The sequence below is a fragment of the Dermacentor silvarum genome, chromosome 5 (assembly GCF_013339745.2).
Source record: "Dermacentor silvarum isolate Dsil-2018 chromosome 5, BIME_Dsil_1.4, whole genome shotgun sequence".
Taxonomy (NCBI): Eukaryota; Metazoa; Arthropoda; class Arachnida; order Ixodida; family Ixodidae; genus Dermacentor; species Dermacentor silvarum.
This window is the reverse complement of record NC_051158.1, coordinates 40,625,905-40,652,296: the sequence shown is the minus strand read 5'-3', so window position 1 is coordinate 40,652,296 and position 26,392 is coordinate 40,625,905. Positions and strand designations below refer to the sequence as shown.

General features: G+C 45.0%; 1 protein-coding gene across 2 annotated transcripts; it reads right to left on the bottom strand.

Moving 5' to 3' along the window:
• Nucleotides 1-3,724: 3,724 nt before the first annotated feature.
• On the bottom strand, nt 3,725-25,350 carry LOC119454092 (uncharacterized). Of its 2 annotated transcripts, XM_049667802.1 has the most exons (11): nt 25,138-25,350; nt 24,268-24,389; nt 21,829-22,030; nt 16,458-16,561; nt 14,650-14,852; nt 13,708-13,876; nt 11,071-11,343; nt 10,058-10,202; nt 8,113-8,370; nt 5,222-5,292; nt 3,765-3,872 (listed from the first exon to the last, which is right to left on the bottom strand). In XM_049667802.1, the coding sequence occupies exons 2-10, from the start codon at nt 24,385-24,387 to the stop codon at nt 5,258-5,260; spliced, it is 1,509 nt and encodes a 502-aa protein (XP_049523759.1). In that variant the 5' UTR covers nt 24,388-24,389; nt 25,138-25,350; the 3' UTR covers nt 3,765-3,872; nt 5,222-5,257. The 2 variants fall into 2 exon arrangements, with proteins under 2 accessions (XP_049523758.1, XP_049523759.1); XM_049667801.1 differs by lacking the exon at nt 5,222-5,292 and having other exon boundaries at nt 3,725-3,872.
• Nucleotides 25,351-26,392: the final 1,042 nt, after the last annotated feature.

The window sequence follows — 26,392 nt, the reverse complement described above, 5'->3', positions numbered from 1 at the left end:
ACATATGCGTTACTGGTTGGAAGACATTATTGTACAGTTAAGATCCAAGCATAATTGGCAAGGAATCAAACCACTAAAGGCGACACAAAAAATTATACCGCAGGAGCTAGTTATAGCAGGACTGTCGATGGAGCCAAACATCCAGCGAACGTGCAGCTATAAGGGGTCAGATAGAGCCATTATACTTGTTCAAGATATGAGTGAAGTGGTTATACAAAAAGCTTATTTGGCAATGTGGACACCTGTGAGCGAGAATATTTGTGATCGCGCCTTTTCTACAGAACGCGTGACTTTTATTCAAGCCATTCTAATATTTCAAGCTGCTTAACTTAAGCCTCAAGACAGTAGCAATCTTCAGTATGCATGATATATAAGCCATAGATAGTTTACCAAGCACGTTGCACTCTTTTGTATTTTAAAGCGAACCTTTCTTTCCCTCTTCTCCCGAATATGCGGGTGTTGCTGCTGCTGTTGTGATCTTGCTCGCACGTGCGGCAAGGTTTCTGCAACTGTACCAGATGGCACTCGCCTCCGCGGCTCCCTAGGCAGCCTACATGCAAGCGCTGTTAAAACGGCGTTGCATGTAGGCTCCCTACGGCTCCCGGCTGCCGCCGCCGCGTTTCACAGTTCGTGCGTATGGCACGTGCTGTGCTTGCTTTCCTATGCGACAAAACATTTGTAGCAGTTTCACCCGAAAGGCGAAGCAGCAATTGCGATAGCAAATTAGTAGAGAGCTATACCGCGTAAGGATAGTAGTTTTATCAGCTGTATAAACTTGTACATGCAGCAGCACCAGCAACGCGCAGAACTGTTGTCGATGCCGTCGGCGTTTTGCCCGCGTTCGCACCGAACGCGCACGGCGTTTTTATATGAATACGTATTTGGTGCCGCAGCTAAACGTCGCCTAACCTCCTTCCATCCCGTGCCCCCACAGCCTTTCGCGCGACAGAAACAGTTGCGTTTGCTCTCTATATATGGAAAGGAGGAAAGAGACGCCTACTTCTGCAGCCCTTAAAGGAGCACGGCGCAGAACGCGCGTTTGTTCTTCGCCGTGCGTTCACTCCCCGTTAAAGCGCGCGTCCCTCGCGCCCTTTCACTCGCACATACAGCGTTCGGCGCGCGGCGATGATTTAATCTCCACTGACGTCATACGGAACCTCACGGCAACGACGACGGCGACGCCGACGGCAGAAATCTGCTTTGGAGTGTCCATATAATTGCTATCGCAATAAAAACGGCAGTTGGAAAGGGGGTTTGTGTTTGAGTTTACACGCAAGTGAATTACGTTTTCTCGTGAATTCTTATTACAATCCCATGCTATCGCGTATGTGGGTGGTGTGTTAGTCACAATTTACGATTTTCTGAAAAAGAAAATTACTGAAAAAAATCACTGATTTCTATGTCGCGCTTTAACAATGAGGATGGATCTTGAACGGCAGTGGGAAAACGGCATTATCTGTCACTTTCTGCGTAACAGAATTATTGTTTTCTTGCATATTTGTATAACAATCTGAAGCTATCATGTGTGCAGCTTGCGTGTCAGGCGTACTTTATGCATCTTCTGCTGCAATTTACTTTTACGCAATTTAGTTCAAAAACCAAGGGGAGAGTGCAGCGGAACCATGAGGTGGAACGCGTAGGAGGGTATGGCGAAATTGGGAGAACAAACTTGGAGTACGCTTAAACTTCGCGCTTAAGAGCCGAACGCGATAGCATTATTGGACGCCGTTGACACCGACACCAACACCATACTTACTGCGACATGGGGCCCGATCAAAACGAATTAGCAGGCGAAGTCCCAATTTGACCTGCCTTAGGGAGCCTACATGCAAGTTTCCTCGTAGCAGAATTAGGTTTTCTCGTACATTCAAATTACAATCCGACGCCGATTGGTAAATAATCTGATGGCGAATACGACTCCGACTGGTAAAGTGGTACTTTACCATTTTGCTGACGGATTTCACTGTGAGAAATTCTTTTTTTTTTTTCACCACAACCTTGCACCATGTGGAGGGCCTGCGCGGTCGGGGTGGTTGGGGATGATTTTCTCCGCCACCCGCCGACATCGCACGCCGACGCCGGTTGCCGACATCGGATTTTCTGCGACACGGGGGCCCTTAACGCTGTCGCGTTAAAAGTGGACCGCCATCCCGCCCTGCGAACCTGAATGTCCAGCGAAGCTGTGTAAAACACCACAGACTGGTCGAGCATTGCATTCACGCTGTTCTTCCGGTTTCTTTAATTGCCGTGGTCTACCCATGGCAGCCTTAGAATGAACTGAATGAGTTGCTAGATGGTCGCCATGGTATATATGAAAGCGTGGTGACGATACGATGTATATATATATATATATATATATATATATATATATATATATATATATATATGCTGTATGCCTTCAGTTGTTAACCTGCAGTTTTCGTGTTTACGTCACGAAATTTTCCGACCAACGAGAGGTATACAGCTTCGCTGTCATCGTTGTCGTCAATCAAAGCATACAGCATTACAAACTTCGATCACATCGATACCGAAGTGCGCGGGATCCGCATATTTTTTTTATAATAGCGAAAGCTTCAAGGGAGCCATTCCGCTGAATATCCGGCGTCATCCGCGTTATTCGTGACATGACCGTGCGTTGGACGGCAGCGTAAACTCTCGATGGAAGCAAAGAACTTATAACAACTCAAAAAGTGTTCGCATTGATGCCAAGTTTGTCAGGGAGGTTCTTGTAAGCTAGTTAACGTAATTAAGCTGAAAAGAAAATTGGGGTTTAGGTGAAAATCGATTCCAGCTGATTGGGAATGAAATACGGCAACGAAGGCTCCTTCGTTCTAGCGTGTTAGAGGGGGTCATAGTGAATGTTTCGTGGTCTTTGGCTTAGTAAAGTGTCTTAGAGAAATGTAATGATATTAATTTATTTTTTTTATCTTTTAGTGTTTTCTTTTTCATGTCTGTGGGGGACAGCACTATGTTCTTTTGTATTTTGTTGTACGGCCACCTGCTTGGGCTGCAGTACATCTTAGTTTTTTTTTTTTTTTTAATTAGCGTAGCTTGCACTGGAGGCGCGATGCTAAAGAGACAGAGGAGTGGATGGGCACCTAGCTAGTCCTGGCTCTTGGGCTAGGCTAAGCACTACCAAGTCATTTTCCGGAATTTATTGATTATTTGTCGATTATCGATTAGCTATTGATTGGCTATAGATTGGCTATCACAAGGTATTGGGCACGTGCTCGGGCTAGGATAAGCGCTACCAAGTCATCCCCAGAATCCAAGGTGATCTAACTTATTCCGGAGCCCTCCACTAAGGCGTCCCTCATGACATCTATCTATCTATCTATCTATCTATCTATCTATCTATCTATCTATCTATCTATCTATCTATCTATCTATCCACCTATCTATCTATCTATCTATCTATTTATCTATCTATCTATCTATTCAGCTATCAAGAATAATGTAAGTATAGGACGTGCAAGCTACGAAAGTACCGCGCTAGAGACCGCTCCATTATCTATCAATCTATCAACGTATATCTATCGATATATTCATCTATCAAGAATAATGTAAGTAAGGTGGGCAAGCTACGAAAGTACCGCGCTAGAAAGCGCTATATGCCCAGCCTTTTCTCGGCGGTTGTCAAAAATAACAACTCGCCCACTACTCGCAGTTTGCGAGAATTCGTCAGGCACAAAGAGATCAAGAGCAGCATATACTTCATTGGGCATAAAGCCTTTACTTCACCACTTCTTCGTGCTTCGTATCTAGGGCCAATTGCCGGAGCTCCCTCTTGAGCACTTTTCCCATGTCGTTCTTGGGTAACTTTTCGACGAATACGACACCACCGTAGAGCTGCATGTGCTTGGGACAACTCTCTGAAAGAGAAAAAACAAAATTGCAAGTACGAGTCGGCAAAGAGACATTAAATCTGGGTACCGAGCCACCGCGCAACATTGGACTAGATCACGTGGCAAATTTCTTGCAAACGCGAGGTGTTTCAGTGGCAATTAAAACAAATAATTAACAGAGAGGATTTCACATGAAATGCCTTTTGCTGGTTTTATTCCATAGCAGCAACCGACACCGGAAAGAGCGAAATAATTGCTGATGCGCCTTTTAACAAAATTTCACTGCTAATTACATTCTAAATTTGTAAGCTTACCTCACATTTTCAATTTGTGGAACCGAAACAGGAGCCGACATGTCTACTTTGTAAAACTTCTGCCAGCAGCTCTGGTTCCCAAATATTGTTTCGTAAAAACAGAGGCAAAAAAATATCGCTGTTCCACACAGTTTCGTAGCACATTAGCAAAGGAAAACAGCATTTCACTAGACAAATGTCAAATTACTATAAGGTAAGCACACTCGACAAGAATAATGTACATATAGCGAATAAAAAATTACAAATAGCACGATCAATAAGTTACAATCAAAATAACAAACACTTTTGCACAAGAAACTTCGATACAAAACCAAAAATATATCAGCGTGCGTGCGTGCGTGCGTGTGTGTGTGTGCGTGCGTGCGTGAGTGCGAGTGCGTCGATGCAACATGGTTTGCCAAGCACTTCCTCTCTTCTCAGAATGTCATTGATAGACACCCTTGCTTAATTTTAGACTATTGTTTGTTACGCCTGTCTGAAACGTATTAAGTTTTATCTCTTACACTACTCAGTGATCAGAAGCGGAATCGCAGTCTGATTTTCACTATGAGAGTAAAAAGAAAAGTACTGATTCCGTGCACGCAGCATACTTTTTTTTTCTTTATTAGCATTACAATTTGACAAGAGGCTAAGTGCGACGAAGTTATTCAGAAATGACGCAAGTTGCAATAATTCAACGCTTTCGATACACGATAGCATCGCTCGGCGGTGGGATTGCGCTGGCCTTCACCGAACACGGTTAGCGCAAATGGTACAACGCGCAAAAGCAGACAGCCGATCGTTCATGCCGTTTGTCTATTGCGCACATTATCTTAACAATTTTAAAGTGCTCCCTTGTTCGAGCTTACAATGGTCGGTAAGTGTCAATTAACTCGCACTCGTAGCGGCATTGAAGCTAACGAACGCCAGTCTAGGCGATAAATTAATTCCCAAAGGCCGGATATAGGTCAATTAGACGAAATAGGTTGTATATTATGCAGTTTTGCGTCAGCTGTGTGAAGCAATCAACAGCGGTCGAACGAGCAATTTCGCTGGCGCCAATGTTTCGACAAGGTGGCTTACTTTTGGCAGGGCTACGTTTCTGCATTCCTGCATTCCTTAGCAGCACTTGTTTACGCGTAGCTGGTTCTCCCCTACCCTCAATGAGGCAACAAGAAGAGAATGGTAAGATGAAGCGTAAAGTTGAGTAAGGGAAGTCGAATTATTCAAAAAAGAAGAAAATTTTGTGTTTGATGGTCATTTGTGACAGAGAGGGAACAGGTAGAGGTATACACTGCATGCTGTTGGTTCTTTCAAGAAGTAGGGATGACCGAAACGGTAAACAATCTACGCGGGTAAGCGGACGCTGTGAAGCCGCTGGGCCTACTTTTCTCGGAAAACATGAACTAAGTTGATATACGGTTCGGGCAATTGAAAAACCAGCAAAAGAAAAAACAAACAGGTAACATAAACTGTTGTATTGCAACGCGCTCGGTCAACCGAAAAGTTAGTCCGAGGGGTGCTGCCCTGATGTAGGCAAGGCCCCTTGTCGAAACGTTGGCACCAGCGACATTCGTTGCTAGGCTACCGTTCACCAATTCATGCCTCCAACTTGTTGGGAACTCCCATCTGTCTCCTTTGTAATTTATGTGAGACAAGAGAAAGAAGAAGAAATGGACCAATTGAACAGATGAATATAGGCAGCACGCACTTTTATTTTCACTAAACAGTATACATGTTGTATAGACCAGCGTCCTTCCTGTCCATTTGTTATTCTGTGTCTTCCCTCTTACCGCTGGTAAGAAGGCATCGTAGCAGGAAATACAAACAGCCTCAAAATTGAAAGAAGTGGCGTCATGCTTGGATACTCATGATTCCGTCGCAAGCACAGCAGTAAAATCCGAGCGATAAGCGTGCACGGCTATAGTCTGCCAGCTTAAACCCATTTATTTCGCGAGCTCCCAAACTGCAAGGTTATTAAATTCGAATCATTTCTTGGCGAACATTTGCGAATTTGAGGGTATCTATCTATCTATCTATCTATCTATCTATCTATCTGACTACGTCTTGGTGCTCTCATGGTCGTTTCGTTAACTTGGTATGTACCCCAATTGGCATAGTATGACAAGAGTGTATCACAAACATAAGTAATAGGGCATGACGTGCGTGTCATGCAGGGGCGCTATAACGTAAAATGATTCCAAACTCCTGACGTCAAATTTACGTAACCACCGACGCAAGCATCGGGCGGTGACCCGCAGCGTTGTCTGAACAACCCAATCAAACAGTCTCCTCGTTTATAGGAGGTCACCTTTGTTCGCTTTCAAAACCAATAAATTGTCTACACTCTGCGGTTTTTCTTATCTAATTGGCTGACAAGAGGCGAGGAGCACGCTCTAGTGGAGAGGGTTTTGATGGGGCTGAGCCAGCACAGTGAAAATAGATAACCGCATGAAGAGGGTGGTGCCGGCTTCTCTGATTGGTCCGCTTCGCCTTACTTAGCTTTCGGTTGCTGGTCGAAAATCGCGGCGGCGTGCAACGGAAGGACAAGAATGCCCCTAAAACAGATTCTCAGCAAGTAAGAGTTGGCAGAGCGACGTCGTATGCATGCCGAAAGGGCTCGATAACGTTTTACTGCCACGCAAAAATGTTTATCATGCGCAAATAAATACATGCTCACCGGCAGGCGCGAGTAGCGAGGGCCTGAGTTATCGGCGGGCAGCCATCTTCTATTCCTTTCGGACCGGGGCAGTCTGTGGCTATTCAGCAAAATTTTCAGTTTTGTTCGGCATATTAATGCATTTTTTTCGCGTACACGTCACTTTGACGTGGTGAGTTTCGCGGTTTTGTGAGGCCGCGTGATAGACAGGCGAAGTGGACCAATAGCAGAGGGCTAATGGTGAAAAGGCGTCGAATAAGGAATCATTATTTTTCTTTTGTGCGGTTTAATCATGCATAATCAGTGTGTACACGTTATATCAGATGGGGAGCTATCGCGGTTTTCGTGACGTCGCGTGACAGACAGGCGAAGTTGGGAGTGGCCCGAGAATGTTTTGACCAATGGTGGAGGCTGATTGCAGGAATTGGAATCAAAACAGTTTGGAATCATTTTACGTTATAGCGCCCCAGGTCATGAAAAAGCCGCATACTTCTTGGTGCTCTCATGGTCGTTTCGTCAACTTGGTAGGCTCCCCGCACACTGCTTCGCATAACATCGATTGCCACAGGGCGTGGGATCTGCCGGTTTTTTACAGCAAAGCTGTTAAGGGCTCACTCTTCGATGGTCGCGTCTGGCTATAGAAAAAACTTTCATTGGCCGTATGCAGTATGTGCGAGCGAAAGCGCTCGAGGGCGAGGGACGCGCGCTTTCACGGAGAGCGAACGCACGGCGGAGAGTAAACGCGACTTCCCAGTGGAAGGGGAGTGGTGGGCGCGGAGGGCATCGAGGCACCCTCCCACTGCGGCGCATGCGCGCAGCTCTGCCGGCCTCTGCCGCCTGTGCCGCCGACTCTCTCCGCCCGCCTCTCCTCTCGACAACGGTGTTTAGCCGTTCCGTCACGTAGCCAGCGTTTTGACAGGTTGTGTGCGGTCACACAAACAACACGCGCAACTGTTGTCGACGGCGGCAGCATTTTGCCCTCGTTCGCACCGAACGCGCGCGGCGTTGGTGACGTGTTTATGAAGGACGTGCCAACCTTTGCCGTACAGCCCTATGGCGGTGTACAGTAATGGCAATAAGGCCACGGTACCTGTGGTCACTAAATAAATGAAAACCACCGGATCGTATGTATTTCTCATTCTTTAATAGTTCAAATAACCAATTACACCATCACATCTTAATAGTCATAATTGGTCTTCCATCTCCACCCCAGCGGAAGGGCTGACAGTTTTTTGTAACTTCTTTATTATTGTAACTATAATTTGTTCAGGCCCTGAAGTTTGTATAGCGGCTTCGACAGAAAAATTCCACTCACCTGCCACATGCTTCTTGATCTTCTCGGCAAGGGATGCACTGGCTGTCGCGCCCGCTTTGGTGACAATGAAGGCGACCGGTGCGTCCTGGTACTGGACACTGGGAACCCCGATCACGGCAGCCTCGTGTACCTCCGGGACGCCGACAAGCACCTGCTCGAGCTCAGCCGTGGGCACGTGATAGCCAATGCACTTGATCATGTCGGACAGCCGGTCGATGTAGTACACGCGACCTTCCGCGTCGTAGTACCCGCAGTCTCCTAATGAGGGCACCACAAGTTCAATCAATCAATCAATTCTTTATTGCAGATGAGATTAACACATTTAGGTACAAAATACATGCGGAAGGAGGTCTCATAGTCAATGACTGTAAGGGCGAGACCTCCTGTTAATACAACGGGAAAAAAAAAAGATTTGTTATTACGGCAAACGGAAAATTGGGGCCGTATTCTGAAACAATCCACTTCGGCGTAAGTATCGCCTCGGCGACAATATCACCGTCAGGCGCGCGCTGATTGGATGGTTGAGCAAAATTGAATGACGGTCGTGCTCAACCAGCCAATTAGTTCATCAAGTTTTGCTAAAACAGCTAATCAGCTCGCGCCGTTGGCCAAGGCGATAGTATCGCCGAAGTGGATCGTTTCAAATACGGCTCCTAGTGAGAACATGATTAAAGTTCGAGCATAAATACGTAATAAATAATGAAACATAGGTATGACAGAAAAGAAAAAAAGAGATACATAAAATATATAATATGTCAAGTTTATATATAATGGAAGAATGCGCGCAATTCGAATTTACGTGAACTAATGTCAGAATATTCTTTAAGGTTATATACTAAGATAATATGTGGTGAACTAGAGGCAAAATTAACGGTGAATGTTTCGTAATTAGTTCTTGCTTTAGGCAACAAAGTTATTTTGTGAAGCGAATCTTGTAGACGCGACGTGGGGGAACTGATATAGGTTAATAAGGGCCATTGGGAGTTTTCCATTGATGAATTTGTAAAATAAAATGCCGAGGGAGTATTTGTTTGATTTATTCAAAGGTCGTATGTTATCACAAAGCAACAATGAAGCATTAGCTGTAGGATAGTTAAATGTCATGATACGTACAGCTTGATTTTGCATGTGCTGCAATGGAGACAAATGTGTGACGTCCAGTGTTACCGTAGAGATAAAGTAAATAAAGTGACTGTGAATAAATGCGTAATAAAGTGATAGCAGGGTTTTAATATCAAAGTACGACCTAGTCTTTAATAGAGTTCTGATGCCGCATACCGATTTCTTTACTAGTAAGTTTATACGCGTAGGAAATTTTAGATGCCTATCCAATTTTACCACCAGGAAGGTAGTATTGTCAGAAGCAAATATTAATGTCATTGCCAATGTGAATAGATGGAGTACCAGAAATGTATCTATTGCGCGAGGAAAAGGTCATAAAACGACACTTCTTAGTGTTGATACTTAGTCCATTATTCCACCACCACTTCAACACATTGGCGGATTCTTTGTTAATTCTGGATAAGAGCAAGTCTTACATTTACCTGCACTTAATATGGTGGCGTCGTCAACATAGAGTATACAGTTAGATGAGCTTAGGCATAATGGTAGGTCATTGATATAGATTAGGAATAAGAGAATTGACCCCCAATATTAGTTACATTAGGTAATGAGTAAGTACCAGATACGTATACCGATTGTTCTCGATCTTGTAATTAACTGCGGAGTGAAGTTAAAGCTGGGTCGGTTATTCCTGCCCGATTCCAGCCCGATTCCTGCCTATTCCAGCCTGATTTTACCTGATTTGTCCGTATACGACAGTCATAGCTTAGGCGGCGTTTGCGAAGCACATCGCTAGGCAAAGGAGTTGACACGGCAATCATGCACCGGCCATTCGTCGCGAAGGGAAATGACGCAAATCTGTTTGGTGAAACGTTCCACTCACCTGACAGGAGCCACCCTTCGGAGTCGAGAACTTTTCGCGTTTCTTCTGGTTTGTTTAAAAAGCCCATCATTACGCTTGGAAGTTTGCAGCAAATCTGTCCATTTTTGCCTTCAGGGAGTGCTTGTTTTGTGTCGATGTCCACCACCTGAACAAAAGGAAATGAATTGCAAACGAATGAGCTGGCGTCTTTCATGGGGTCACTTGGCCGACACTGGACTTCTAAACATGTCCTATCACAATGAATCACTTACAGCATACTCAAGTGGCCCTTACGAAAATGCCGCTAGCGCAAAAGAAGCACACAAGGGCAGTTGCAGCCAGTCTTCTTCCAACAAGGAGGAGTTTATGTTTTTCTAGCATGCGGAACGCACCACTCTAGCAAAACCGAGAAATTATTTTGCAAAGTCCTTAAGGGGGTGTGAGTGACTGGCGTGCTCAGAACAAGATTTTCTTAATATTTACACACACACACACATATATATATATATATATATATATATATGGTTACATGTTCAACTTACATCAAGGTTGATTTTTTTTTCTTAGAATCCATGGTTGATGTGGAGACGTGCGCAAATATTCAAGATTTAGAGTACTAATGGCATAGTCTTTACTATTCGAACAGTATTTCAGTATGAGAATTCACAATTGGAACTTGTCGAATATTCGCATGTGTTCTATTATAAGGGCGAAGAACATGTATTGCCTACCTGCAGTCTGCAGGCAGAAAAATCAATTCAAGTAGTTACTTCTTCAAATGAGTCTGGCTGTAGGTGTTGTTAGCGGAGGTATCAGTTCCTGAGTGAACGTAAAAGTGTAAACCGCCTTCAGACAACCTATGGACTTGTCTGTTCTTGACACATGCGTGTCACGTAGGTCATGAAAGAACCGCCTTCGTCATGGTGCTCTCATGGTCATTTCGTTAACTTGGTAGGCTCCCCGCAAATTTCTGCTCCGCATAACATCGATTCCCACAGGGTGTGGGATCTGCCGGCGTTTTTGGCTGCACTAACCTTGATGAGCACGCTGGGGCCGGCGTAGCCCAGAAACGGCAGGGTCAGGGTGTCGATTGGTGGCACCAGTACGCAGCCCGCTGCTTCGGTCATCCCGTAAATGTGCGTCAATGTGATCAGCTGGTACACGTCACGCATCTTCGCGACCACCGAGGGCAGCAGCGTGCCCCCGATGCTGCAAGCGCGCCGCACAGTCGGAAGCTTCTCGCCCTTGCTGTAGGCGTCGTGGGCCAGGGCAGTCATGGGCATCGCCGAGGCGCACACGGTGGTGACCTGCGCCACAATGTGGAGCGAAATTGCCAGCTGGGCCACGACGACCTATACGATGGTGCACTGCGCAACAGCACCACATCAACTATTCGCCGTATAGGAGCAGTCATAAAGGGAAAGGCATTGAAAGTTGAGCTGTAGTTGGTACGAAGTAATTTAAAAAAAAAACAGTATTTGATCTAACTGGTCGAGCACGTATCCGAGAGAAACAAAAAGTGATTTAGCCCATCTGGCCCCGCACTGCCGCTCGTGCCAGTGTTATCCAATGTTACAGAAAACGACATAGTCGGTTCGTATAACGAACACACCCTTACTAGATTTATTATGGAGGCTCATCGCATAATGGAGTGCGTAAGCCAGGCTTCGATCGTGTCATTTGTTGTTTGTTGTTGATGCTTGTTGTTCCTCATGTTTTGGTGTGGGCCCTGCTCCTGCAGCTCGCGCGTGTGCCTGTTCTTTCTGTTTCTCCTTCTCCTAGCGCTGCCATTTTGCCGGATGCATACTGACCCTTCTCTTCCATTTTTTTACCGCCTCATGTTACTTTTGCATGTTTGTTTTTGCCAACTGCACTGTTTTAGCCAACTATGGCGGGGTTTTCCCCGTGTTAGATGGCACTAGCTGCATGCTTCATCTTCGCTATCTTCACTATCTCATTTTTCTCCCTTTCCCTTCTGGTTCTATTCGTATCATTTTCTCTTCCTGGCCAACCTTCTGTGTCTTCTTGCCCACAAGCCGCTACTTATACATTTCATGTATATAGACACACTAGCAGTTCGCGGCCTTGGAAACACCTGCCTGGCCATTTCCTGTTGGAGCCCCGGGTGGCCATCCTGATTGGCGGCGCCGGCGGCACCTGCCTACATCTGCATCCTGTCCAATCACAGCGTGCCGATGGGCGCACGGATTACACCAGCCGTCAAGTTCTCAATAAAACTATGCGCATGCCGCGGGTGCTGCCGGGGGCGGTGGGTGGGTGGCCCTGGAGGGATGCTAGGTTCACTGCTTTAGCTTCGCCGCTGCCGGCGCCTTTTTAACCACCTTATTCAGGAGGCAGCTCCTCGACTTTGTTCCGGCTTTTAAAACTGCGTCAAAGATGTACGTGTATTTGTGTTTTGTCATATACTTCAGGCTCGCCTCCGCTCTTTCTTTTAATAATAGCCTTTTCTTTTGAATTCCTTTGGGATGCTGTGGCATCGCCTTTTCATTTATTTTACTATTGGCACTTCCGCCTGCTGTACCTCTCTAGTGGTGCGGTCTTGCCCATTTTATTTTTGAATTTTTTTTTTAATGTTTGGAAGGGAGACACAAAAACTGCAGTCAAGGACACCGCGAGCGTTCGGCGATAATGCGGGGAAACGGTGAAGCGCGAATGGCGTCGGCAGCACCTCTGCGCGTTGCCTCGTTGGTGCTGCTACAATTTGTTTCTCTCTCTCTTTCTCTCGCTCTCTTTTTTTTCTCTTTCTCTCTCCCGAGCATAGCGCGCGACGCTCCGCGAGGTGGTTGCTGGTTGCCATGGCTACAGCGTGGCTGGCTTTTCGTGAAACGCGCACGTTTTACGGCTGGCTTAAACAGCTTCGCTGTTAAAAAAAAATTTGGGAGATACAATGATAAGCCTTGTTGTGTTCGGTCTTCAGGCCTCTGACGACCGAACAGCGTGGGTCTTAAAACTGTATCTTGCAACGCTTTTCATTTTTTTTTTTTTTTGAAGAGCTTGGCTAAGGTTAGCTGGGACACCCTATAGCAAAGCACGCCTCGTAGGTTCCACTGCACTGCAAGTTTATTTTGAGATGGAGGGAGTGTCGTGACGGGGGTGCTACGCTGTAAAATAATTTACACCCTTATTATGTGTAAAGGGTGTAAATTTATGTATAACTCACACCCTTTTTAGGTGTAAGGGTGTGAGCTATAGACACATTTACACCCGTATTCACTTTTAAGGGTGTAGATTATTTTGTAGTGTAGCTTGTGCGCGTCTTCAGGGGGGGAAGTCCCACCACAAAAACGGGGAAAAGCGCGTAAGGAAGATTATTCACTTTAAGAAGCACGCGCAAGGAAGAGCTGTATGCTCGAAATCAGGCTCTGGCACTACAGAACCTGTTTCTCGCTGAATGCCTTCAACTGTTCTCTCGCGGTCACGCTCCTGCCCTTTCAACATTTCCATTGAGCTGGCCACACGCCACGCGTATACTTCTGCGCCTTGTTTTTCGTTATTAAAATCCTTAACGAACCAAGCAGACGCTTGCTTTTAGGCGCATCAAGCGGTACGCAAAAACGTCATTGACAACTCAATAGTTGAGCCTCTGCACATTTACTAAGTTGCTACGATTGTTGCGCAACATGCAAAAAAAAAGTAAGGTATAAACTTACATTGTGGCGTCTGATTTCTTCCATCAAATTTTGGCTTCCGCTATTCGGCTTGACAATTACAGCAGTGCAACCGTAAGCAAACAGTGCCATAAAGACCTTTACTGAGCTAATTGAAAACAGCGTCCAGAGGTTAATGGCCACGTCGTCTTCAGACACGGTTTTTAGTTCCCTGAAATAAATGAATGGAAGCAAAAGTTGGCTGCTGAATGCGGAACGATGTATACAACTGATACCATGACTGGTCCTTGGCAAGAAAAAAAAAGGAGATAAGCAATTAAGGAAAAATTTAGGCTTTGCCTGCGGGTCCAACCTGGCACCATGTCCTTTCCGAGTCAATCGGTCTACCAACCGCGCCAATCAACGAGACAACAGGTTAGCAGATGGCATCGTGGTGTCAAATGAGAGGTAGAGAGAGAAACGTTTAATGATACGAAATGGAGAGAGGTAGGCCTGAGGTGCATTCCTCTAGCCCTCTACTCTGCGTTGGGGGAGGGGGAACAGGGAAAGAAGAAGGGAAGAAAGCTGCGCATTATGGGTGACGATGACTATGGAAGGAGGATGTAAAACAATTAGCAAGCAGTTTGGTATAACTCATAGCCTGCAGTCCAGGCCCGTACTTCTAGGCTCGTTCAATCGAGCCTAAAACTCGATTGAACGTCCGGCCAAGGGCCCAAAATAACATCCTCCGACAACGATAAGCTGTCGAGGTGCCTAAGGTCACTGCTCAACTTTTTGACGCTCCTCCACGTACTGAGGGCAGTCACAAAGCACATGACAAATTAGTCTACTACTGTAACAAGTAGCCCGCCTAGATTTCTACTCGACTCATTTCTTGAAATGTATTTCGACTTCAATTGAGGGGAACTTTAATATGATCTTTTCGGCTGCCTGTCATTTACACTACGTGACAGAGAAAACCGTGCAACGACAGGTGTCGCTCACAATAGGCCCTGAACCGCCGCCACGAAGCTGTACTGTGAGATCATGACCCCTTTGGGATCGCCAGTCGTTCCCGACGTGAAGGCAACAGCGCAGAGCGCCTTTTTTGTGTCCGTCTCACGCAGATTTTCCAAAGGCATTTCTGGGAGGTCCTTGAAGGATGTGATGGCCACGAAGCCTACGGCGTCCGTGGTGAGAAATATTTTCTGCGAGAAATACAGTGTGCGGAAACTTTGTAACATGGGCATGTATTTCAGTCGAACTATGTAAGCTGCGTTGAATCTTGTTACAGAGTAGACAGCTTACAACATGTGCGGTGAAAATCCTGCAAGTCTGCCCATTGTGCGTACAATATTGAGCCAAATAAATTTACCCTAAAAATCATGTTCAACCTGTCGTAACTATTAGCATATTATGAAATTGGTTATCGCTTTTTACAAACAGAAGCTGAAATTTCTAAATAGGCAATACCACTACGTCGGAAATGAAACTGCACCAGGCTGCTCAGTGAGGTGCTTGTTATAGCGGTTAGTGGTGACTAATACAGCAAGGAAACCAGCAGCAAATAGTGTCTGAAAAACCCCTATTGAGCTAATTGATAAGAATTCGCCAGAGGTTAATGCCCACGTCGTCACGTGACGAGTTTAGAACTGTCACACACCGGGAAAAGAAGTGCACGACTCCTATTGGCAGAAGAAAATAAAATAAAATAATACTATCTTTCTTTATGTTGATTACGTTGTTACCAGCTCGCGGCAATGAGATTCCAGCGCCCTTTGTCTAAAACACAACTTCGCAAAACGCCAGAACCAACGTTCGTACCGCCGTGCCAACGTTTCGACCAGCGGTACAAGGTGACCAATAGAGAGAATTCGTTCGAAGCAACACATCAGGACTGTTCGAGCAAACCTTCAAGATTATTTTGCCGCAAACGCAACACTAAGTCGTGGCGTTTCGTGAGACTGCCCCGAATAATATCGAACACAAATCTGGCTGTAGTTCTTGGACCTTAAAGTTTGCAAGAGTTGTCCTTTTAAGGCATCTGCGGTTGTATAAGTTCCATTCTGAAGTAATATAGAAAAAAAAAGTTATGCAGGTTTCAAGCACTGTGGGCACCGACGTTATGCGAAGCATCTTGCAGACGTGGCGGCTATCCAGCATTGCTTGGGGTTCTGCAAAAGGTTTACCGGGGGATCCAACGCGTTTGTGTAAGGCAAGCATTTGTTTGCATGATGCGCGCATGCGCATGACGACATTATGATGGCGACGGCGGACGTATGATTACTAATTTTTCGTTAAACTTTAGCGAAGAAACGTAGCAACCTGTTCCTTGACAACCTGCGCAGATACCGAAGTCGGGGCAATCTCCCGCGACGTTTGCGTAGCGATGTGTGCTACAAAGACACTACTGGAGAATCTCAAAGCGTTAGCTGCCACAATAAAATAAAGGGGGTAAACTGCCATGCATGCTCTTGCTTTTATAAGCAACTTGTTGCTATGCGACAGGACACCAGTGAAAGACACAAGTAAGGTTGTCTATCCTTCTCGTGTTTCTGTTTCTGTGGCCCAATCGAAACTGGCACGCGCGCACGTGCAATTGCTTCAAGGAGTTAGTTGGCGCCTTTTTATTTGTTTTAATTCTGGGATTTTACGTGTCAAAACAACGCTCTGATTATGAGGCACGCCGTAGTGAGGGAGCAAGTAATTGGAGGGGTCGTCCCTACTATAATCCATAATAAACGTTTTTTACATGCAAGCCTGCCGTAAAAAAGGGGGGATCCTGTCACATAAGCTCGACTACAATATCTCACCTTCAAGTTGCACTCTTTCTGGTTCTCCACGAACAACGGCAACTGATCGGCGTCCACGAGACAAAATTCCGCCTTGGCGTCCCTCGCGTGGTACAGCAACTCATCTATTCGCAAAAAGAAAGAAAGAAAGAAAGAAAGAAAGAAAGAAAGAAAGAAAGAAAGAAAGAAAGAAAGAAAGAAAGACAACGACAAACGAAGAATTGTCAAAAACAACAAAAGCGCCAACTTCAATGTCAGATCACTGCACAAGCCGCGAAAAGGACATAGTCATGCCCCAGCAAGAATGTGTCACACGTGTAAGTTTAGAATTCTGTACAATTACTCGGCTACAACAGAACGCTCGTGATCTCGCTGTGAAGTGATATTATTGCGATAGCAATTATATGGACACTTCTACCGGATTTCTGCCGTTGCCGTCGCCGTCGCCGTCGCCGTGAGGTTCCCTATAAATAAAATCTTCGCCGCGCGCCGTATTCCCGAGCGGAAGCGTGCGGGGACGCGCGCTATCACGGAGAGCGAACGCACTCAATCACCCACGCGCAAGCAAGGAAGCGGGAAGCCAGCGCCGGAGGGAGCGCGGGGAGGGGGGGGGGGGCGCACTTCTACGCTGCCAACAACCGCACTCGTCGCTCGTCCGCACCGTCTCTTATCTCCACACGGCTCTGACCTTTATGCGCCGTGCATTCGCCGCTCAGTTTCCGTTGAAGCGATAGACCGCACGTACCTTCGCCCGCTGCTGCGGCGTATATATGCGCTTGCTGCCAGCGTTTTGACAGTCGTTGTCTGCAGTCATTCAGTGTGATCTATTCATGTTTGTTTGTGCGCGGTCGCACCACGCTTGTTCAATCAGTTAGTAATAGTCGGGCCACATTTTCCAACGCACGCTACACATGCAATGCTGCCTGGGTCGGCAGTGCAGCGCTACAGGTGTGTCCCTTCGCACGCGCTGCCCACGGGAAGCGCTTCTCATCAACACCACCGTTTCACACGCGCCTCCTCGTGGTCATCGAGTCTCTCTTCATGTCGGTCTACTTACGCCGCAGCACACCTGCTTACTTAATCAGCTCATGTTTACTACAATTCATATTGCTACCAAAGCCGCTCACCTTACTTCCTATGACATTGCTGTGTTGCTATCGCATTCACTGCTTCGACCTTAGGGCGAAACTGTGACATTTTTTTCTCGACACTGATATACAACCAGTACAGCGAGAAGTTATTTGCCTGCTTATGCTCTCCGAGTAGATATATTGCCATGACATCCACACTTATACGTTCCTCGCAAGTTTCATAACACACGTCAGCGCGTCAGTGTTTCAGAGAGGGCAGGCTGGCACTGTGGACTGGGACTTCAGCAAAGCCGTTGACGCGGTAAACCGCACATTGTTTCTGATTAAGCTTATGCGCTTTGCTGTTAACTCTTCAGTTGGGTTTCTCTTCCGCGGCTTTATAGTTGACAGATTACATTATGTTTGCGTCAGTGAACAAGTGTCTGCATAACACCACCAGCGGCGTCCTGGACCACTCCTGTTCATTATTCTCGTTATTCACGTTTCCATCCGCTACACCCGAAATTCTTCCTTACTTTGATATTCCAGTAACTTTAACATTTTTTTATAATTCGAACTTTTTATGACAGCCGTTATCTGCAGTACAATCTGAATGATGTAGAATGGCCTCAACCTTGAATGCTTCAAAGACCAAAGGTAATACTCTCACTCACCGAAGAGCAAATATTCCCTGCTATTATTCTATGGATTCTGTTCTGTTATGCAAGAATGTTGAGATAATGATCTTTGTGCACTCTTTCGTGCCATCTTAAGCTTTTCTGCTCACACAAGACGCGTCGCAAAACGGATTCTGCGCCCTTCCCGTTCTCCTTGCGGGCTTTCTGAAGAGTCGAATTAGACAATACGTTAACTCAAATAGTAACCATACATCTATCTTTGTCCACTTGAATACGTTCAAAGCCTGTAATGACACTCATAAATTTAGCCACTAACATTACAGAATAGATTCACAAACACCTTCGAAAATACCAGAATCGCTTTTGTAACACCAATATTGATTTTCTTCTTAAATCTAGCACTGGTGTTTGGCCATCATTAACATGACACAGCCGCCTATACTGGCAGCTGACCTTCTGTTTCTATAATAACACCTTCATGGAGTTTTAATAGAAACAGAAGGCACCCAGACAACAAGACTGAGCTGCGTTCAGCTACTCCACTGCATCGTGCTCAGAGTTCTGCAGACCACCAGAGATTACAGACCGTTCCGCCCTTCTACCCGTGACAGTCAACAGTCAAGCGTGCAGAGAATACATGGTCTATAACGCTTACTTAATTTCGATAATATTCGTAAGTCACCATTATAGCTTTTTTTTTCTCAGCTTCCTATTACCCTTTCTTATTTAACGTGCCCCACGGCATTCGTAATTTTATCTGTCTCCGTGACGTGCATCTCGAACTAACCTTGCGTTTGATCAAATGGCACATGTTAATTTTCATAATTCCCGTCCTAATGTTTATAATTATTATCCGCCGCAATTGTAAAAGCTTACGGTAGTATATTTCCCCCATTATCGGCAACTATATTTAATAAGTATTTCAATAGTTCTGCTTTCCCTCACCTGTGGAAGACGGCTCATGTTTTTCCTGCATTTATTTCTGGCTGTGAAACTGATGTCTCGAATTGTGGTCCGGTTTCTCTTCTCTGTGCCCCGTGTGAGATTTTTGAACTTGCTCGTTACAACATATTGTTCTTTACTGTGAAGAACACGTTGATTCTGAATCAGCATGGATTTCTCTCTGGCCACTCCACAATCCCAAATCTCGGAAGTTTCATGTCGTAGATCTCCGCGCCGGTAGTTCAGAGAGGGCAAGTTGACACAATTAACTGTGACCTAAGAAAACGTTTGATGTAATCAGCCATTCACGGCTTCCGGTCAAGCTTTCGCACTTTGGTGTTGACGCGTCAGTTGTCAATCACTTGCACATTTAACTTCTTGATGGATCACGTTTTGTTAACGTCGGTGGCCAAACGTATTTTTACATGGCAACTAACCGTGTCCCTCAAGAATCAGTATTAAGACCACTCCTTTCTTAATTTTTAATAGTGATGTTCTTTCCACTATTCATAATACTTCGCTTCTAGATGCCGCATCAATATTTTTAAAGAAATTTATACAATGGCTGATTGTCGCGTACTGCAGTCTGACCTGGTTTCTTTTTCTAAATAGTGAAAAAATAAAAACCTCAACTTGAATGCTGTCAAGGCCAAACTCGCAAAACAACAAACGTTTCTTTTTCTTACTTTGTAGATTATGTGTCATTGTCTGTGAGATCAATTATCTTGGTGTGCATTTTTACAGTAACAGGCGTTGTAAAAGTGTACACCAATTATCTTGGTGTACATTTTTTACAGTAACAGGCGTTGTAACAGTACATAGTACTGTTACAACGCCTGTTACTGTTACAAAGCTTCCCCACCAACTGTAAGCGCATTGCATCACGAGGCCTGCGCGCGCTGTATTCTGTCTACAGAACATCAAGAAATATCCGTACCCCATTTCCCTCCCCCAAATTCTTTGCATCAATCTGCCTACCATTACTTGAATACGCCTCAGTGGTGTGCAACGGCACAATCTATTGAAATAGCATCTTATTTGAGCGTGTGCAGGAAAGATTTATGAGTTTTCTGACCTCACTACCCAACAACGAACCATCCTACATTTCTGTTACTTAGCAGCAGACCTAGTAGTACCAAGTTCCACTTTTTATACAGAATCATTCATGGAATTACTATATGTTCGGATTTACTAGTTTCTGTTTCACTGCGGCTTCCACCGAAGACTACCGGGGAACATAGGCCTTTCCACGTTCCTGCCTCTTTCAACAGACAATCGCTTCTTCTCAGACTGCAAAAGCTTTACAACTGTCACTTTCTCCATCTCGGTATCTTTCAAAACGTGTTATCTTCTTCCTGATCCGAGTTTTGCACTTTCTCTTGAGCCGTCTTTCTAGCTGCGCTCTTCTTCTGACTTCCCGTAGTTTCTCGCTCCTTCCGCACATGTTCACCGTCTCGCAACTTCGCGTTATTCCTGTATTGTTGTTCGTCATGTAGTTGTTTATGCAACTCCTTTTTGTTTTATTGCGATAGCAATTATATGGACACTCAAAAGCAGATTTCTGCCGTCGCCGTCGCCGTCGCCGTCGCCGTGAGGTTCCGTATGACGTCAATGGAGATGAAATCGTCGCCGCACGCCGCTGAACGCTGTATGTGCGAGTGAAAGGGCGCGAGGGGCGCGCGCTTTCACGGGGAGTGAACGCACGGCGGAGAACAAACGCGCGTTCTGCGCCGTGCTCGCTTAAGGGCTGCAGAAGTAGGCGTCTCTTTCCTCCTTTACAATCACCATATATGTAGAGCAAACGCGCCTAATTCCGACGCGCGAGAGGCCGTGGGGGAGGGGCGGGAGGGGGAGGAAAGGGAGGCGACGTTTAGCTGCGGCACCAAGTGCCTATTTATATCAGAGGCTCCGGCAACAGTCACCAGCGCCGCACGCATATTGAGCGAACGCGGGCAAAACGCCGACGGCGTCGACAACAGTTCTGCGTGTTGCCGGTGCTGCTTAATGTCCAAGTTTATACAGCTGATAAAGCTAATATCATTTACTCCGTATAGCTCTCTACAAATGTGCTATCGCAATTGATGCTTCGCCTTTCAGGTGAAACTGCGACATTTTTTGTTTGCGTTTTCTCATTTTACTTTCCTATTCCATATCTCTTAGTCTTACATTTTCATCTTTCTTGTTTTTCTCTTTCAGTGCACCAGCACCCAGACCTCAGTGTTGTCTATGGGCGCATTAACTAAAGGATTGATTGATTGATTCATTCATTCATTCATTCATTCATTCATTCATTCATTCATTCATTCATTCATTCATTCATTCATTCATTCATTCATTCATTGAACATTTTAGGCAGATAGATGATAAAGAACGTGCACACCTTCAAAAAAAAGTATGTTGCAGTTTTCAATTAATATCACAACTACAACCTTTCCTAAGGCTTGGTTTTATAGTGTAGATTCCATACGAATTTAGTGACGAATGTCAGCTTGTGCTTTAATCCAGCGTTAACTTCTTCGTTGAAACACTCTGGCCGTATCGAGGTCGCCCTATCGTGCTCTACTGCTACCAGGTTCTTACTAATCGACTGTTGTAGTTACTCTTGTATTTTCCTCTTTTCAGCTTGAGAATTAAGTTTGGTAATTCCCGACAGCGATGCTGATAAGTAAGCTTCTAATGTGTTTTGCCACTAGAATGCAGAGGCGCAGAGCAGGTAAATATGCGTGTGTATCCATCACGTACGTTTGGTTCTCGGGCCACTGCAAAAGCAAACGACGCAGCCGGAGAACATGAGTGACAGAGTGGCAACGAGCGCGTCGGTCGTGTTGTTGACAGCCAAGAGGATGCGGTCACCATGGCACACGCCGTTCTTTTGGAATCCCGTCGCAAACTGGCGCACAAGCTTCAGTAGTTCAGCAAAACTTGTAGTCCTGGTGCCTTCGATCTGGCAAGTGTGGGAGGAATTGAAGTAAAAAAAAACGTAATAGCTGGGATGCCAATGTATTTTATCCCAGACTTTGGCAATGAATGTACCGAACCTGGCGTCATCCTGAGAAATGCTGTTCCAAGTGGACGCGCCTTGCGAACTCACTGGCAACGATTCGTAAGCAATAATACGTGTTGTGATGTAATTACTTAAAAACTTAATGAAACGATTTTAATTAGTAGATTATGCAATTTGATTTCTCGTGCTAGTAACAGCAATCTTCGAGCAATCTTCGAGCAATGCAACTACACGACTGTAATTGTCCCATGTTTCATAGGTAATTTTTTTAATTGTGTAGTCTTAAAAGTAATAGAATCATTTGTCGTCAGTCTTCCCTATGAATCGCCTATTTATGTCTTCAGTAGAACGTTCATAAAGAATACGGACGACAAACAATTCTGAAATTAACCGGACAGTAAGGAATGTGGTCGTGCTTCTGTTACTACGTGTAGGCTTCAAGTTAAACGCCCAGCATCAGGCTTAATTTCATGTCCTCAGACTGGTGAGAAAAAGCGATAATACCAGGAACACTGGACCTTATTACGATGTTTCTCAGTGCACACTAGCAATTACTTTGTCATCAGAAGGGCCACTAAAATTAAGGTAATTCTTTAAGAGCTGCGGAGTATTGACATGGATTGGTAAACAAAATCAACACAAAGTTCAACTCACTTGCCTGACTCTATTGTTTAATTGTTGTAACATGTCGCTTTGTGGCAAGGTGTACGGTGCTCTTTTCTTTTTGTCATTCTGACTGTCACTCAAGTATGCTGGCTTTTTTATAATAACAGTCGACGTTGTGCACTGCGTAATACTTTAGTGCGTTATAATCCACTCTGCTTATATGCTTTCTGAACGAGCTGCCGCAGCTGAGTGGTACATGATAATATCAGGTACAATCACGAAGAGCTTTTCGACTATGTGCCAGTAGAGACTATGCCGAGTGTTTCTGCGAACTTTTTAAGCAATTTTTTTAAACCACCCATTCTCATCCTCGAGTTCAAAGAACGCCGGGAGGAGGGGGAGGGTACATTATCTGTACGAAAAATCGAAATGAATACCTGAATGAATTACGAAAAATCACCAATTAGGTTTTAACTAATTACCTTACGGAGCACATTGCAATTTACAAATTGTAGCCGCGGGCTTTGCCAGCCGCATCCACTTAGAACGGATTCTGAGGATGACACCAGTTTCGAGATAATAAGTAATACCCGAACTTTGCGAAAACATGCATTGGTGCTCGGGTTACTTTTGTGCTTCAATGCATAAAAAAGCGTTTTCGGAAAAAATTAAGTCGAACGACAATGCACTTTTGCCTTAAGTTTGGTTGCGCAAATCTCGAAAATTGTGTCGTCGACAGAATTCTTTTCAAGTGGATATCTCTTGCAGTCTCACCGGCTTGAATTTGCAAATTGCAATATGCGCCGTGAGCTAAACAGTTAAAATCTGAATTACTAATTTTTTGTTGATTAGCCAAACACACATTTCGATTTCTTGTGCACGTAATATCCGCCTCTTCAAGAGCACCAGCTCAAGGGCTAGAATTGTGTTATATCGGCCACAGGTGATATTTGAAATTGGTTAACGTCTTTGTAGAAACACCCGGTACACTCCATCTCTTTTGTGAGAATGCTAGAAGTATCGCAGAAATAGCGATGAACATGAATCAACAAAACAAGCAACATAGCCTCCATAATTACAGCTCTACTCAAAAAAGTTATTTACTTGTGCTGACTGTTCTTTAGGCAAGAATACTGAGTAATAAGAAACCCATTTACTTGATGTTAACGAGCAATAACACTTTTTAATCACAACGGCAACTCTTTTTTTCAGTAAATTTTTGTGACGGTGTTACTTTATCACGATTAAAAAGTACCTCAATTGACATCGCCGAAAGCATAACTCATGAGTAGCCGTTTCAAGTTCACGCTATACCATCCTAAGTAACTGGTAAAAAGCGACATCGTCTTTTACCGTGTTATTTGATTGTTAATCACTTGGCTATAAAGGCTGGTTTCATATATAACAATATCGATAATGTAATACAATACAGATAGTGCACCACGCATAGCAGCATCAAAGAAGTGTTTAGGTGGTCTCAAAAACTTCTCAGGCCTCACGCAGGGTACTGCAACAAAAACGGCATAATTTCGTCACAAATTGGAAAAGTGGCGCAATCTTGATTTACTTACACAAGCTTTCTTCTCTGCGTGTTTCTTCAACATTGGTGCTAGGAAATTGTAGAGCGTGCATTCTGGTGTATCGACAGATGGGTAAGGGGAATGCACAATGCGGTTTTTTACAAGAGACATGACTGAAAAAGAAGATAAAGAGCCACAAGTGCGATAGGTTCATCTTACTTCAAGTTTTCTAAGGTATTTACTTATGTCGTGATACAGATAGTCACATTGCCGCTAAAGTGGCTCCACCGATATCTTTTTCGCATGCATGGCGCGGAAATTCGAGATCTGCCAATTGGCTGTTGCGCTTTGATACAATGTAGCGGTTTTTATTTTTTGGCTTCTATCGGTTGTCGCTTGTCCCTGGTGCGCGACTTCTTTCCCTAGGCACAATGAACCACCAAGAAAAGGATGGGTCTTGGGCTCGTAAAAAGACACATAATTATGTAATAATATGTGGGCAGCCACACCCCAGACAGCATTTTCTAAATCCCTTGATGCATGCTGCTTTTACACAATGCATAAAATTTAAGCGGTCACAGCTCGCTGGCTAACACATATCCGTAGAGCTCAGAGAGACTCGTGTCGTTACAATCAGCTTTGTTACAATGAAATCAGCGAGCAGGATAAGCGGTTATCCCACTTTCTAAATTATTGCACGCTTTCTCAGTTGATTGCACTCCAAGAAACCCACTTTCCTATCTGCACTACGACGACATAAGGTGCTTTTGTTCGCGTTGTCCTGTAGGTCGCTGTTGTTTCGCATATTGTGCCGTTTTCTGCTATTGGGCAACCGTTACTTTTGAACGTATTCACCGCAGTCGGTGTCTAATAACACATCGTTAGGCGAAATAATCGAAACGATTCAGAGGCACCACTAACCTGCAAGTTTTCTTCTTCCTCGACTCCGACTTCCAAAGCGTGTTGAATCAGATGTTCAGACTACAAAGAGATTTCTGTATGCGGTTAAGAAATGTGACCCCAGCGCTAACAACCCCTTTCCCTGGGCGTCATCATAAGTTTAATGATGGCGCATTAGACACAAGCTCTCGTGAAGCCCCACTGCGTCTATTTGAGGAAGCTGTGTGCCATTGCTCACGTGTTCAAATTCATCCGCGGGAAAACAAGCGGTGGGCCTGTTCAACCTTTACTGCAGCTGAATCAGGCCCTGTCCCTGGGACTCCTACGTTACATCCGGCCATCCTTGTCCAAATAAACGGCCGCGGCGGCCGCATTTCGATGGAGGCGAAATGCAAAAACGCCCGTGTGCTTGCGTTGTAGTGCACGTTAAAGAACATCAGGTGGTCGAAATTAGCCCGGAGACCTCCACTACGGCGTGCCTCATAATCATAACTGGTTTTGGCACGTTAAAACCCCAGAAAGAAGAAGAAATGTCCAAATACATGCAAGAACAACACTCGTGTGGCTATCCAAAGCATACAGGGCGAAACCTTACGCTTCGGTTTATGGCTACCTCGATGCACCTTAAAACCAGCAACAACTGCCATTGCGGAAGAACATTTTTATTCCAACGCATCTAGCTGTCGACTTTCTTAAAAACATATTCGGCTTCTGTAAACGATGTCGACATCACTTAGCTTACCATGCCGGCACAGAGACCTCTGCCAACATTTTCAAGAGTCTCTACTGTCAACTTATGCCCAAGCTACAGAACCCTCATCGGCCCTGTGGCTGTTACGATAGTTTCACATATCTGTAGCATGAATAACAAAAACCTGTGATTCGTCCGTGGTCCTGAAGCACCTGTCGCTTGTATCGCTGCACCTGACATACCGTTACCGACAGCTGGGCTTCGCCTACTAGCTGAGCTGTCTTTGTGATTCCAGCGAAACAGGTCACAAATAAATTCAAGGTGTCACTCGCACAACGGCTTCACACATTCACATGGCCCTCGGTATAGTAAGCTCTGACAGTTGGTTGGTTTACTCTGACAAAGGCCGGTGCCACGGCCGAAACGTAGGCAAGTGAACATGCCTTTTCCATATGTATGCTCCTTCCTTGTCAATTATCTCCAAGCCAGATCTACAAATCAGCTTGCTTGAAGTTCAATATATATATATATATATATATATATATATATATATATATATCAGACAGCTCACTCAGACAGCCCTCA

What these genes read in the sequence shown, in the direction of transcription:
- LOC119454092 (XM_049667801.1), bottom strand. Translation starts at nt 24,387, where the DNA reads ATGTCTCTTGTAAAAAACCGCATTGTGCATTCCCCTTACCCATCTGTC. An exon ending in GCGGCGGTTCAGGGCCTATT is followed by an intron (nt 13,877 to 14,649) that starts GTGAGCGACACC and finishes CATTTATTTCAG; the next exon opens with GGAACTAAAAACCGTGTCTG. An exon ending in AAGAAATCAGACGCCACAAT is followed by an intron (nt 11,344 to 13,707) that starts GTAAGTTTATAC and finishes ATTGTGGCGCAG; the next exon opens with GTCACCACCGTGTGCGCCTC.